Genomic DNA, 14,906 nt, shown 5'->3' with positions numbered 1-14,906 from the left:
ACAAGCGTCTTATTTTGTGGAATGCTCTCTCAAACACTCTCTCCTTGAAACCCAATAATAGTAGAAAACGGGTTTGAATTTGTTGAGATTGCCATTATAACCTATAAGTCTTATAACCAGCATTAATAAATTGGAGGATTCACAAAGTATGCATGTCAATTAGGGTCGTTACGGGCACGTTAAAAACTCAAAACTGACTCGAGCAAGTTAATTTCCAAAAGGTTTTGAAATCTGAATACTAAAGTGACATGAACAAATTGGCAGAATAACATATCCTTGCCAAACACAAACACGAACTTGTTGCTCATAATCATCCAATGATTGGTTTTTGCCTTCTTATTTTCCATTCATCACTAACAAACTTCTTTCGACACAGATGTCGTGCGTCTTATGACTTCACGATATCATTCCACTTACTAAACAAATCCAAATTTTAAACCCAAACATAATACATATATGACCTTAAATTCTCAATTTATACTATCGTTTAAAAAACTTGCATACAATGAGTCTATTCGGCATCAAGCCGATTTAATTTCTTCTCCTCTTGCTTGGGTAAGGGAACAAAGTTGATAGTTGGATTGTCTTGATTCAATTTTTAGGGGTTTAAACCAAAACAACGTCATCCACCTCCCTAAACGAGCGTTCTTCCGCTCCCAAAACCCCCCACGTCTCAGTCTTCCCCGATAATGGCCCACCGCCGCCATTAACAACCCCACCTCCACTACCTTCTTCAGAAATACATTCACTCCAAATTTGGGTTTCAAGGTATGCTCCCAATAATCTATGTTAATCCCATTAAATACATGATTTTTTACTTATAATTTCTGCCAATTTTCAAGTTTCAATCGAAAAATTTGATCCCCATTTTCCCCAAATTAGCATGAACTAACAAGATTGTGAATAACCCTTTTTGGATTTTGAATTCAAGAGCTTATATTAGCAATGATTCAAAGATTTTGTCTTTCATTTCGACCCATTCGTCGGTTTTCTGTAGTTGGTCGTAATCTTTCTTGTTCATCCTTTAACGCGGTTGATACGCCAATAATTAGCAATTCAAGTAGTTGTGTTAGCAGTAATCATGATATTAATCGTGGTAGTAATTGTAGTGTTAATGCTAATTCAAGGATTAAACCTAAGCTGGAAGAACCAGCTCTTATTAAGCTTAAGAAAGAGAGAGACCCAGATAAGCTATTTAAACTGTTCAAAGATAATGCCCACAATCGTCTTGTTATTGAAAACAAGTATGCTTTCGAGGATACGGTTTCGAGGTTGGCAGGTGCTAAGAGATATGATTACATTGAGCATTTGCTTGAGCATCAGAAGTCCTTACCTCAAGGTAGGAGGGAGGGATTTATTGTTAGGATTATAATGTTGTATGGAAGGGCGGGTATGGTTAAACAAGCCGTCGATACGTTCTATAATATGCATTTGTTTGGTTCTAAAAGGACTGTAAAATCTGTCAATGCTGCCCTGAAAGTATTGAGTCAGACCTGTGATTTGGAGGCTATTAATTCGTTCCTTATGAAGGTACCTTGGGAGTTTGGGGTTCAGCTTGATGTGATTTCAGTTAATATTGTGATTAATGCTTTTTGTGGGATGGGAATATTGGATAAGGCTTATTTAGTGATGGTAGAGATGGAAAAGGCAGGGATAAAGCCTGATGTTGTTTCGTATACGACTCTTATATCAGCTTTCTACAAGTATGGTCGTTGGGAGATTGGAAATGGACTGTGGAATCTCATGGTTTATAAGGGATGTTATCCTAACATTGCTACGTTTAATGCTAGAATCCAATTTTTAGTAAGTAGAGGACGAGCATGGGAAGCAAATGACTTGCTGGGTCTGATGGAAAATCTAGAGATGCAACCAGATGAAGTTACTTATAATTTGGTAATCAAAGGGTTTTGTCGGGCTGGGTTTTTTGATATGGCCAAAAGGATTTTCTCGGCCTTACATGGTCGGGGTTATAAAGCTAATGCTAAAATTTATCAGACTATGGTACATTACTTATGCATGGCAGGGGATTTTAATTGTGCATATTTCATGTGCAAAGAATGCATGAAGAAAAACTGGACTCTGAATGTAGACACCATTTGTACATTACTTCAGGGTTTAAAGAGTATTGGAGAAGTAGATAAGGCTGCAATGATATATTATTTGGCTCAAAGAAGACATCCTCCTTTTCCTGCGAGGCAGTTGGATGTTTTTAAAGCTATATTAGCAAGAAGTTGACATTTGATGGGTTGAAGTGCTCATATCATATCATCTTCCTAAGCTACATTGGCTGGTTGGTGTTATTTACTATCTTTGGTATTGAGAATTTGAACGGCATGAGACATTGTATGGGTCAGGCATCCAAGGGACAATAAAATTATGTTCTTTCGTGTCCTATAGCTTTTGATGAACTGGCTGTAAATGTTGCCTCCCAATTGTGGTAAGTTGCTCCTTTTCTTTTAATTAACAAATTTTTCTCCCTTTCTTTTTTGCTGCATTTATAAATGATTGCATGACATACACATAATTTGCTAGCTTTCCTCTTTTCAAATAGGATAAAACAGTCCATGTAATGCATATTGTGAAATTCTTTCATCTTTATTGTATATTTACACATGTGATTACGGGTCCTAAGATGAATCTTGTGTAATGACTTTTTTTATGTTTTGCTGGCTAAGAGGAAAGTTGCCGCTTATTTTTGCACTAGAAAGTGGCTTCTTTCTTGTGAAATTGGGTTTTCAGTGTGGCTGGGGTGCATTTTCTATGCTCTTAGACTCTTTTAATACACTGGCAAAATTTATGAGTGATTTTTGAAATAAAAAGGTGACAAAAGGTATTGCTGATGCCGTTCTTACTTTGGTCTCCTATGGGTGATTTGGTTGATAAGTAATCAAGGATTGATTAAACCATCTGTAATCAGGTGACTTATTAAGATTTCTTTGTTAGGTTGTGGAATTAGTTGCATATTAATGTACAAAGGGACACTTGAGTGCTTTTTTTTTTTTTTTTTTTGGTTAAAAATTGACCACCTTCAAATAGGTTAAATTGCTCCTTGTGTTCCAAAGACATTGCCCTAGTTTGATTTTCAGGGATGTAATCAGAAATGTTGACCTAGAATTTATGTAGAAAACTGGAGTGGAAAGTTGCAGCACTTACTAGAGAAGTCCAAGTCTGAGAGAAAACATAGGTTAAATGATGCATGTTAGAGACTTCAAAAACTTGGCTTGGATAAAATCTTTGAAGAAGACTCAGAGGAGGTATAAGAAACCACTTTGTAAGATACTTATAAATCATTGTAACCCCATATTGTTGCAGACTTACACTAGTCCAGCCATCTTAGGCTCTTAGCCACCTAAGTGAACATCAATGATGTCTCTTGTTTTTTCTGGATAGCATGATCTGTTTTCTAGGTTTTCAGTAAGATTTGTCTTCATATGCTAGTTGTCAATTTTCTTTATCCGGAGCTGTTTATTATGAATGACTGCTTCTTTGAATCTATGTGTAGTCTTTTGTTTAATGAACCTTTAATTAGTGCTGTGTAAATTGATTGGAGCATTACACTTATCTGTTGTGGAGTGTCAATGCTTTCGTTTTGCAAAACGTCCAAGTCCCTATAAGACTTTTTATAAAAACTGCTTTTCTCTATTGCAGCATGAGGGAAGTATATAGACAGGAGTAACTTCAGAGGGTGTAAAGTGATTCCAGAAAACCCTCTGTCAGTCCAAGAATGAAGTTGATAATTAGGATATCATTGTCAAATTGCTGCCATTGTTCTGCTTTTGGTATTAACAGGAAGAAAGTGAGTATGAAAATGTAATTAGGGTTCATTATTTTTTTTTTATTCCTATTTAATGCTAAGGATTTTAAGATTACAACTGATACAGATAGCTACACTGTCTTTCAGGAAATCCCAGTTATGCAGAAGTCTAAGCTGCCTGTGGCATTAGTCTCTCATTTTTCTCCCGTGGGAAGTTTTGGCTTTCCTTTTTTGGCTTTTTTCGGGCAAGTTTTCCTGCAAGCCTCATATGGATAGGGTATTTGAGCACAACTTTGAGAAGCTTCAAAGTTATTGATTCTTTAATTCATTTATAGATCAATTGTTCTTAGAAATTGGTATACAATGGGAAAATACGATACGCCTCTCTGTAATTCTTTCCACTCTATAGCTGATTTTTCAAGCAATAAAAAAAGTTGCATTTGGCCTAAGAATTTCTATCTCCATTTCACTTCCCTCTTCTGCGGTGTTACTGTCTCTTCTTGTCTGTTGTCACCCCACTGAATATTCATTATGACAATATCAAAGGTTTGGATTTGATGTTTCTGAGGTAATTGGATAGATGTTCATAGTCAATTAGTCAAATGTGTTTTATCTTCTCCATGTGTATGTTCAGGTTTGGAAGTTTGTCTTCATGTTATCATCAATTTTTTGTGTTCCTTCTAGACATGCGATGCATCAGAAACTCCATTAGGTGAAAATTATTTCTGTTACAGGCCCTTGGAAATCCTATTGCCACTTGCAAGTTACTTCATACACACAAATTAACTAAATGAGTGTGAGCATATGCTTAATTAAGTTTCTTGATGTTTCATGCTGTTGTTCCAAACACGACTGCTTACACTGTAACATGCCCAAAGATTGACTCATGTTCTTTTTATGGTGATTTTGATTTCTGAGTTCTGTAACAAAAAGAAGGACGTGCTACCACATCCCTTTATTTTTACATCTGGAAGATGGACATATCGAATATTTACTATATTTAGATATGGGTCTGTATTGTTTATGTGTGCCTGATCAAGCTGGACATGCTGGGCAGCTGGAGTCTGAACTGTGTTTAATTCTACTAGTCAGGATTTTTAGAGCACTTATCACTTGATCAGCTTCCAATGCATTGATCTGTTCATTCAATATATTATGATACATCCTTTCTGTTTAGCTATATTAATATCTGCCATGCTTTTCTTCAGAAGCTCAGAGTGTGCCACCACATCGTACTTCAATTGTTCTAAAAGGTTATGGTTGGCTCGTAGTTTTTTGTCCGTCCAAGACTAGTTCTATACTTGGTTTTCTCATTGTCTATTTGCATATTGAACAGTTTTGTGACATTATGTTTAAGATCAAGGGATGACTTTGCTCTTTCTGGTAGTAGGTATGTCGGCTTTGACGTGACTGTTTCCCTGGTTTTACGAGACTCATTCTCTAACATGTGGCCCTTCATTGATCATCGCTTTTTATCTTTGTAAATGGATCGGGCTCTTTTATCAGAAAGTTAAGTTGTAGCAGGTCGAGTTACCAAAATGGATCACTCATAAATTATGCTGTCATTGGGTTGATAGTTGCAATAGCACAAGCGAGGTGGTTTGTTGGTAGGTTTGTTACTGCTACTGTTGACATATCATTTTCAATTTATTTGGTGTATTCTTTGTTGCAATTATTGGTTGGACTTGAGAACGTCAATGTTTTTCCAATGTAATAAATGTTGACTATGTTATACAATTCCAAGGAAAAGTTAGTTCCTTTTCCTTACATTTTTTTTGGTGAATTTATTTAAAAATTAAAATTTTGTGTAACACAATTTTCTGAACAAGCTGAAGTGTATGCAAAAACTAAGCACAGATGTATTCGTTCATTAGCCTTGCTCTGTACTTGTTTGCGATTTTTCTCAAGTGTTGAGATGCTTTGTTCTTGATCTCGATTTAGCTTATGATCATTCCATGGACGGACTGTCATGTTGGTTCGTGGTCATTGACCTGGTTGGCCCGTGTTGACTAAACCATATGGTTGCCTCTACCTTTTGTTTAGTTCACCACATTAATTAATCTCTTAAAGACCCTAGTGACAGGAAATTCAAATGTAAGTTGCCCACAACCAACTACTTCTGATTCTCACAGTTAGCCACTTTGACAAACTTAAAGTGGTTAATATTTTGACCAAGTGTGTTAATGTATGGTGTAAAACAAATTTTTGGGTTTGTAAGAATGTTCTGGTACTAGTTTTGTTTACAGAAGCCATTGTTGCTGTAAGTTTAAGTTTCCAGAAGCAAGTGAGCTACCCACAGCAAATTCCCACCCACCGTTTTCCCAAACATTGCTAACATTTTGAGTATCTGTCTACTAAGGTGGCAACAAAATCAGGAATAGTCTTCTGCAATTGTTATCTATACATAGGATCACTGTGTTTTCATTTACTAATTATCCCTGATTATCATAAATCGCCAGGGCCTGTTCTGTGCAGAGCAAACGTAAATGGCGAAAGGAGGTGTCTCTGCAGCCTTCTATAAACTTAATCTGCATTGTCCTGAATGTGCTCATAAGATCAGGAGCCCCCTTTTGAAAATCCAAGGTACATGTTGCTGTTCCCTTGTGATTTAAAGGTAAGAAATTATGAATAGATATCCAAAGTAGTGTTGTGTATCAAATAAAAGCAATGTAGATTTGTAGAACTGATGCCATATGGTCTAGCCTGATTAGAATTCGACAGCCTATTTGCCAACCCGATTGGTTAAGCCATCTGGTACGGGCCAGCCTGATTTACCAGGTTTGGGTGCACCTCCTTTGCCATGAGGTGTCGGCTAAATGGTCCAGACTTCTTTTGGCTATGGCCTGCCCTTACGGCTTTACCATGCTGAGATCAATGAAGCACCAAGGCCAATTTTACAGTAATATGTAGTCTTCAAAACTAATGAGCACTTACCAAATATTGCAACCTGCATCACAAATTCCACCACAACAGCCTGTGCCATTTTCCTTTGCATTTTTAGTAATTAAATGCCACGATGTGTCATTCAATGCTCTTTTTTCTGAACCAATTGCCATGTATTGATGAACATGCAGGAGTTCGTGCTGTGGATGTGAACTTCGAGAAAAGTGAACTAAAGATTGTTGGAGCATTCGATTCGAAGAAGATCCATCAGAAGCTAGAGAGGTTGAGCAAGAGGAAGGTGGAGGTACTAAAAGTTGAAGAAAACTACAAACACACAGTTGTGGTAGAGAAAGTTGTCAAGGAGACCAAAGAAGTAAGTAATTTGTAGGTTTTATTCTGAGGCATATCTAAAGTAGTCCTAATTAATTAGAAATTTCATATTCTATACATATGTATTTTATGCAAAATATATTATAATAGTGATAACTATGAACTCCCTTTGCACCGCGAAAAAAAAAAACACTAAGAACTTCCTCCTTGTGGATTTTGCAGGTGGCTGTATTCACCCATACTGTGAAGGTACATCTGCATTGTGAGCAGTGCGAGGCTGATCTTCGTAGGAAGCTATTAAGACATAAAGGTATAACGCGGACTATTTTTGGATGAAAGCAATATAAACGTCCCTTGTAATCTTGTATAGTTTTATTTATCTTTTCCTGTGTTATTAACAGGGATCTATAATGTTAAATCTGATATGAAAGCTCAGACTCTTGCTGTTGAGGGTACAATTGAAAGTGAGAAGTTGGTTAAACACATACGAAGTAAATTCCACAAACATGCAGAACTCGTAACTGCCAAGGAAATAAAGAAGGAAGAGAAGAAAGAAGAGATCAAGAAGGTAGAGGAAACGAAAACCACAAAAAAAGTCATTGACGTTGAAGAAGTGAAAGATGTGCAAGAGAAGCTTAAAGCAAGTAATACTCCTTACATTATTCACTACGTCTATGCTCCTCAGTGGTTCAGCGACGAAGATCCAAATGCTTGCTCTATAATGTAAGAACACACTCCTACACGATGTGTGTAATTTCATGATTAACGCGATATATTCTTAAATCATTTACACCATGATTATACTTGTAAAATGCCCCCAGTATGTTTTTGTATATAATACCAAAGGCTATATAAGGGTTCAATTTCCACTCCCTTGCCCAGTTTATGTTTATTTTAGGTTTAATTGGCAAAACCGTACATTTCATGAGGGGAAAAAAATCATAAATATCATTTGTCACAACCTGTATAAAAACGGAACTTTTTTTTTTGGGGTTATATTAGTATTATACTCGAAATTGCACCAAAACAATTAAAGAAAAGAATACTCTAAGATTGAAGGATTAATTCATATGCCAAGTTTATAATTTTGATTGGAACATAAATAGAGTATGCATATATATTCACCCTTGACTCTCATCAGCTATATGAAAACTTGTATGTACTTGTCAAAAAATAAATAAAATAAAAAATTATATGTAAACTTGTTTAGGAATAAGGACATATCATGTTTTACTTATTATGTTTTTTTTCTGTCACAAAAATTCAATTGTCTAATAGAATAATATAAATACATTATCGAGGTTTGTCTGTGCCACGCTTCCATCCTTCAGAATTCTTAAACAACATATAAAGCAGTTCGTACAAAGCAATCTTGGATGAATTCTAGACATGTTCTACATGAAAGTGAGGCTTCAATGTATCTCAACCATGATGCATCATTGTGAAACTTTTTCGACTTGTCAAAAAAATCCATTAGTCAGACTTGGTTACGTATCCTGGAATCAATCCTTGACTCATCAAGTAGTACATGGCAATAGCTAGTAAAATGAAGATGATGATCCAATAGTTGAAACCTGCATCCACCAAAATAAAGTTCAGGGCTCGAACATATTAGAGTGATTTTGATGAAGGAAAAATTTCAATGCACTTTTGATGAATAGAGGTGTAATTTAAGCTTTGAATCAGAGTAAGGACAAACCATTGGTGCTTTTGTCTTGAACCAGTGTCACTCTGACACTTGAATCCATGGAAGCAGAACCCAAAGCCCTGGACATAGAGCAATAACTTCAATATTAACTCTAAACTCGTAAAAACAGATGATTTAAATAGGATGAAAGGCAAATGGTTCCTAACCTTGAATCATGTGAGAATGTCAAAGCAGTTACCAGACCCAAGTGTGCTTTCTTTACATTCATCTGGACTTGCATCTTTGACAAATTTATAACCAGAAGGTCCCCTTCATTGGTCCCACTACAAGTATACATCAAATGGAAAGTCTTAAGCAAACATACAATATATACACATACAATTATACAAGCATATGTTGTAGGACCTTCAACCAGCCCAAAATTTCCCAACTTGCCCTCTACCAGTACACCAACCTAGCTTCATTCAAAAGAGCACAAGTGCATAACCACATAACAAATTACTGTATTCAATTCAGTGCTTCAAAAAAAGGTTGATCCAAATATTTCAGTAGTAATCTCATTTTTGGACAGCTGATACACACACACACACAAAAGCAAGAACACAAAGGCAGAACAGTCTTTGACTCCTTAGAGGAGTTTTAATTTCATAATGACAGTATATATTATATTAAGAAGAGAATGGATCCAAAAGTTCTCAAATTAATCAATCAGACACAGGGGTCTTCACAAACGATTAGCCCTACACATTCTACAAATATGTATTCCAAATTATAACACAGAGAAACTGATCAATAGTGCAAAAGCTCAGTGAGTCTACAGGGAAGGGAAATAATAGGGGAGGTTGGGGAGGAAGAAAAATGAAAGAACAAAAATTTAACAATTACATGGCAAGGAGCTTTCCATCAACTGAGACATTAAATGCTGTAACTGCATCCCGGACAATATGCTTCGAAGTTATTCTTTTCCAGGATTTGGTGTTCCAGGATATAATACTCCCACCTTTACCTACATTTTAAAAGAAAAGTCTGCTAACCATTAAAAGATATCTCTTCTGGAAGATCACAAGAGTACAGTGGTAAATGCCAAAATAAAATAAATAAATAAACATTACCTCGCATAGCAAGTGTGTAAAGAACCTGGTCCCTTTCACTACTTTGAGAAAATCTACAAAACCTAAAAATTTCGTCCTGCACCAAACATTACCAACTCAGAAACAAATGCAGGTTAAAGTGCTAGAACCATATTGAAAACCTAAATTATAAACCAAGAGAAACATATATGAGGTACTTGACACCATTATTCAAAAAAAAAAAAAAAAGGGGGGGGGGGGGGGGGGGGTACTTGACATCATTATTCAAAAAAAAAAAAAAAAGGGGTACAGGCCCACATGCAGGTCTGAATCAACAGTCTTATAGTTGAATATATAAGACACAAGTGCTACTACAACTTACAAAGAGAATTGAAACATAATAAAAAGGGTTACAATTCTCACATTCTCCTTGGCTAAAGAAGCTACGGCTTTTGATGAGGTTACATCCCAAACCTTGCAAGGACCACCACTTCCTATAGAGACCAAATACTTTCCATCTATACTGCAAAATAGAAATGCAACAAAATATAAAGTTCACATACATGATTTATAGTTCTAAGATTTGACCATATATAATTAAAGCAGCAAGAATATAAACCTGAAATGTAGATCCTTCACAGAAGTATATGCTTTCTCCTCAATAAATAGAACTTCCAAGCTAGGCCACTTGAAGACCCTTATTTTGCCATCCTGTACTGCAAAAAAATCGGAAAATCATATCATTTTGTATCATAAGAACTCTTGACATACGAAAACCATGAAGTTAAAATATCGATTCTTTCTGCACATTTAAAATGGTTACATATCCCAATGCAATGATAAGCGAGACTCCTTACACTCAATAATCATGAAACTTTTCTTTAATTAGCAATACACTAAAGGAACCGAGGAGGTGAGGAGAAGAAGAACAGCAGAATATTTTCATGAAGAATAAAGAGAGCTCGCTAATAAAGAAGCATAAACAGTACTACGTACATGAACAAAGAAGTTACCAATTTAAGCAAAGAAAATCAGAGTACATACTACTCAATTATTTATTCAACATGAGCAGAAATGTAAAGAATCATATTTACCTCACCGCCAGCAGCAAGTAAAGAGCCATCCTCACTGAATGTTAAAGCCAATTGTTGGCCAACATCTTCCAACTTAGTACTCACTTTGTTGGATGAGACTAAACCCAGTTTTCCATTTTCATTATCATTAGTCATGTCCCAATCAAACCACCTATGGAAATCAAAGCAGGTTTAGATTAGCTATCTGTTGGACACACAAGATTAATCCACCCTTTTACATATAGTTGCAAAGAGACAGCACTGTGCAATTCTTTATGTACACAAAAACGGATAAGCTGCGAGTACAACTCATATGAAAATGACCAATGTCATCTCGAAAACCAAAGGTCACAGCTATGACTAAATGTAAATGTAAGTTAGATAATACTTCCCAAGTTTTGATTGCCTCACTTCTTCAAAGAAATTTGATTTAATATACAAATGATGTCGTAACAACATAATCAAATTGCAAATACAAAACTTTTTTTAAATCAAATTGAAACTGTCCAACATAAATTGCTCACAATGAGTCTAATGTACAACTTCATTGATCCACTTTTTCAAACAAATGATCAAAAGTTCATCCAAATTCAAGATCTTTACATCAAATAATTCAAAATAAATCTTCTAAATAGCAAAATTAGGCCTCGGATATTAGATTACCTGCAACTATTAGGAAAGGAACAAATAAGACCGTCGCCTCGAGGATGAACAGCCATTCTGTAAGGCAATTCATTAGCAGTTCCAACTCTGAAAACCTAAATCACACACAAAAATACCAAAATCAACCACCTCCACATCACACTAAAACCCCTAAACCATAAATTCAATCAATTAATCATCTAATTCAGAATCCAATCACACGAATTCACAATTTCCAGATGAAAACACGATCAATTCCAATCCTTCACAAACAAAATTTCGAAAATCGTGATTCAGAAAATGGCGATAATCTTACAGGTTCCGGGGAGAGAGAATTAGCAGCGAAGTCGAATTCGGAAAGGAGAACAGCATTGGGAATACCACTACGGCCTTCACCGCCGCCGCCGGCGAGGACGAGAAATTCCGACGGATTGTCGACGGGTTTATCGGCGTCGGAGTCGTCGGATTTAGGGTCGGCGGAATTGGTGGATCTGATGGAGTGGGATGGGACCCAGGAAGCTCCGTAGAGAGGAACACCGTATCTCTGGGTGTTGGGAAGCTCCATTATTTTCTCTCTCTACTTTCTCGCTCTGCTAGTCTGCTTTGTGGAGTCGATTTTTTAGCTTTCAAGTCTTTCAACGCAATTCAAGCTCGAGTATTCAACTTAAACTGTAGTTTTTTTTTTTTTTTTTTTTTTTTTTTTGGTAATATTAAAAGAAATTTTTTAGGACTTCTTTTCTTTGACATCGTTTTTGGGTTTTTGTTTTTTTTTTTTTTTTTTTTTTGTGTGTGTTTTTTAACTTTTTAGATTTCAGTTTCCAAATTTATCATGAATTTAACTTTAAACGATCAATTTACAGATTTACAACTTGCACCGATTTCATTAATATAAGCCTACCACGAAAATTTATAACAACATACGTAATATAATGATTATATATGATTCCAAACGGCATTATATAACCCCAAGATGTGTCCCCTAAAATCTCGAGTCTTTTAGTCAACGAGCCCCGAAACCTCCAAAATTTCTCAAAAACCGTGGAATAGATTTCAATTTAAAATTTTTTTTTACTTTTTATCACCCGAAAATAAAAATTGACGTAACGTTTACCATGGTCCCTAATACCCTATGAGAGTCCAATTGGGTGGGTTGTGAGTGAAACCATCCAATTTGCCTTTAAACGACCAATTTACCGGTTTACAACTTGCACCGATAATTCAAGTCTACCACGAACATTTATGACAACAAATAATGATCATATATTGTTCCAAATGGCATTATATGACGCCGAGATATATCCCCTAGAATTTCAAGACTTTTTGACACCGGTCCCGAAACCTCCAAAATTTCTCAAAAAGTGTGGATATTAACCTTCAATTGTGGAATTTTTTGACCTTTTTTCGCTCGGAAATAAAAATTGCTTAATTCTTTACCATGGTCTCTAATACTCTCCGGGTGTCCAATTGGATGGATGGAACCATCCAATTTGCCTTTAAACGACTAATTTATCAGTATACAACTTGCACCGATTTCATTAACTCAAGCCTACCACGAACATTTATGACAACATATAATGATTATATATAATTCCAAACGGCATTATATGACCCCCATATGTATTCCCAAAAGTCTCAAGACTTTTTGACACCGGGTTCCAAAACCTCCAAATTTCTCAAAAAGCGTGGACATTAACCTTCAATTTTGGAAATTTTTTACTTTTTTTCGCCCAAAAATAAAAATTGCCGAAATGTTTACCATGGTCCTTAATACCCTCCGATAGTCCAATTGGGTGGGTGGAACCATCCAATTTGCCTTTAAACGGCCAACTTACCGGTTTACAACTTGCACCGATTTTATTAATTCAAGCATACCACGAACATTTATGACAACATATAATGATCATATATGGTTCCAAACGTCATTATATGACCCTGAAATGTATTCCCTAAAATCTCAAGGATTTTCGACACCGTGCCCCGAAACCTCCAAAATTTCTCAAAAAGCGTGTATATAAGTCTTCAATTTTGGAATTTTATGACTTATTTTCGCCCGGAAATAAAAATTGCCGAAATTTTTACCATGATTCCTAATATCGTCCGGGAGTCCCATTGGGTGGGTGGAACCTTCCAATTTGCCTTTAAATGACCAATTTACCGGTTTACAACTTGCACCGATTTCAGTAATTCAAGCCTACCACGAACATTTATGACAACAAATAATGATCATATATGGTTCCAAACGGCATTATATGACCCCAATATATACCCCCTAAAATTTCAAGACTTTTCGACACCGGCCCCGAAACCTCCAAAATTCCTTAAAAAGCGTGGATATTAGTCTTCAATTTTGGAATTTTTGGACTTTTTTTCGCCCGGAAATAAAAATTGCCGAAATTTTTACCGTGGTCCCTAATGTCGTTCGAGAGTCCAATTGGGTTAGTGGAACCATCCAATTTACCTTTAAACGACCAATTTACCGATTTACAACTTGCACGGATTTCATTAACTCAAGCATACTACGAACATTTATGACAACATGTAATGATCATATATGGTTCCAAACGGCATTATATGACCCCGAGATTTATCTCCTAAAATATCAAGACTTTTCTACACTGGTCCCTGAAACCTCCAAACTTTCTCAAAAAATGTAGATATATTAGCCTTCAATTTTGGATTTTTTTGACTTTTTTCCGTCCAGAAATAAAAATTGCCGATCTGTTTACCATGATCCCTAATACATTCTGGGAGTCCAATTGGGTGGGTGCAACCATCCAATTTGCCTTTAAACGACCTATTTACCGGTTTATAACTTGCACAGATTTCATTAAGTCAAGCCTACCAGGAACATTTATGACAACATATAATAATCATATATGGTTCCAAACGTCATTATATGACCCCGAGATGTATTCCCCTAAAATCTCAAGGCTTTTCGACACCGGGCCCTGAAACCTCAAAAGTTTCTAAAAAAGCGTGGATATTTAGGTTTCAATTTTGAAATTTTTTGACTTTTTTTTGCCCGAAAATAAAAATTGTCAAAATGTTTACCAAGGTCATTAATACCATACGAGAGTCTAGTTGGGTGTGTGGAACCATTCAATTTGCTGTTAAACGACCAATTTACCGGTTTACAACTTGCACCGATTTACCGGTTTACAACAGCCAATTTAATTAACTTGCACCGAACTCGGCTTGAACCAAAATTGACCCTAACCCGTTTTAACCCGTCAAAACCTGAATTTAACCCTACTTGTTACAAACCTGACCTGTATTCAGCCCGACCCATTCCTAACCCAACCCGAATTCAACACAACATGTTACAAACTCGACTCGAAATCAACCCAAATTGTTATTGGCCTGACCCAAATTCAACCCGATTTGTTATTGACCCGACCCGAATTTTACCAGACCTACTTGTATTACTTACCCGACCCAAAAAATCAATCCGACCTGTTACTAACCCGACTCGAAATTAACACGACTTGTTATTGACTCGACCTAAA

At 36.1% G+C, this 14,906-nt stretch overlaps 3 protein-coding genes across 3 annotated transcripts; 2 read left to right on the top strand and 1 right to left on the bottom strand.

Moving 5' to 3' along the window:
- The first annotated feature begins 521 nt into the window (after nt 1–521).
- LOC145638371 (uncharacterized) lies at nt 522–4,316 on the top strand. Its single transcript, XM_081689338.1, has 3 exons — nt 522–2,437; nt 3,649–3,796; nt 3,902–4,316. The coding sequence occupies exon 1, from the start codon at nt 946–948 to the stop codon at nt 2,233–2,235; it is 1,290 nt and encodes a 429-aa protein (XP_081545464.1). The 5' UTR covers nt 522–945; the 3' UTR covers nt 2,236–2,437; nt 3,649–3,796; nt 3,902–4,316.
- Nucleotides 4,317–6,170: 1,854 nt separating this feature from the next.
- LOC145638370 (heavy metal-associated isoprenylated plant protein 4-like) lies at nt 6,171–7,869 on the top strand. Its single transcript, XM_081689337.1, has 4 exons — nt 6,171–6,337; nt 6,829–7,010; nt 7,190–7,277; nt 7,369–7,869. The coding sequence occupies exons 1-4, from the start codon at nt 6,241–6,243 to the stop codon at nt 7,692–7,694; spliced, it is 693 nt and encodes a 230-aa protein (XP_081545463.1). The 5' UTR covers nt 6,171–6,240; the 3' UTR covers nt 7,695–7,869.
- A 276-nt stretch (nt 7,870–8,145) lies between these two features.
- Nucleotides 8,146–12,037, bottom strand: LOC145639417 (SEC12-like protein 2). The gene is made up of 10 exons (XM_081690658.1): nt 11,717–12,037; nt 11,422–11,516; nt 10,780–10,930; nt 10,305–10,396; nt 10,109–10,208; nt 9,728–9,803; nt 9,501–9,621; nt 8,822–8,938; nt 8,667–8,734; nt 8,146–8,541 (listed from the first exon to the last, which is right to left on the bottom strand). Exons 1-10 carry the CDS (start codon nt 11,963–11,965, stop codon nt 8,441–8,443), a joined length of 1,170 nt encoding a protein of 389 aa, XP_081546784.1. The 5' UTR covers nt 11,966–12,037; the 3' UTR covers nt 8,146–8,440.
- Nucleotides 12,038–14,906: the final 2,869 nt, after the last annotated feature.

Source organism: Chenopodium album, chromosome 7 (assembly GCF_948465745.1).
Source record: "Chenopodium album chromosome 7, dcCheAlbu1.1, whole genome shotgun sequence".
Taxonomy (NCBI): domain Eukaryota; kingdom Viridiplantae; phylum Streptophyta; class Magnoliopsida; order Caryophyllales; family Amaranthaceae; genus Chenopodium; species Chenopodium album.
This window is presented reverse-complemented; position numbering and strand designations above follow the sequence as displayed.

Excerpts from the sequence above, each read along its gene's own strand:
- LOC145639417 (XM_081690658.1), bottom strand. The coding sequence starts at position 11,965 with ATGGAGCTTCCCAACACCCAGAGATACGGTGTTCCTCTCTACGGAGCT. Across the intron at positions 8,735-8,821 it reads ACATTCTCACATGATTCAAG|GGCTTTGGGTTCTGCTTCCA; the intron begins GTTAGGAACCAT and ends CTCTATGTCCAG. Across the intron at positions 8,542-8,666 it reads TCAAGACAAAAGCACCAATG|GTTTCAACTATTGGATCATC; the intron begins GTTTGTCCTTAC and ends TGGTGGATGCAG.
- LOC145638370 (XM_081689337.1), top strand. The coding sequence starts at position 6,241 with ATGGCGAAAGGAGGTGTCTCTGCAGCCTTCTATAAACTTAATCTGCAT. Across the intron at positions 6,338-6,828 it reads CCCCCTTTTGAAAATCCAAG|GAGTTCGTGCTGTGGATGTG; the intron begins GTACATGTTGCT and ends ATGAACATGCAG. Across the intron at positions 7,278-7,368 it reads GAAGCTATTAAGACATAAAG|GGATCTATAATGTTAAATCT; the intron begins GTATAACGCGGA and ends TGTTATTAACAG.
- LOC145638371 (XM_081689338.1), top strand. The coding sequence starts at position 946 with ATGATTCAAAGATTTTGTCTTTCATTTCGACCCATTCGTCGGTTTTCT.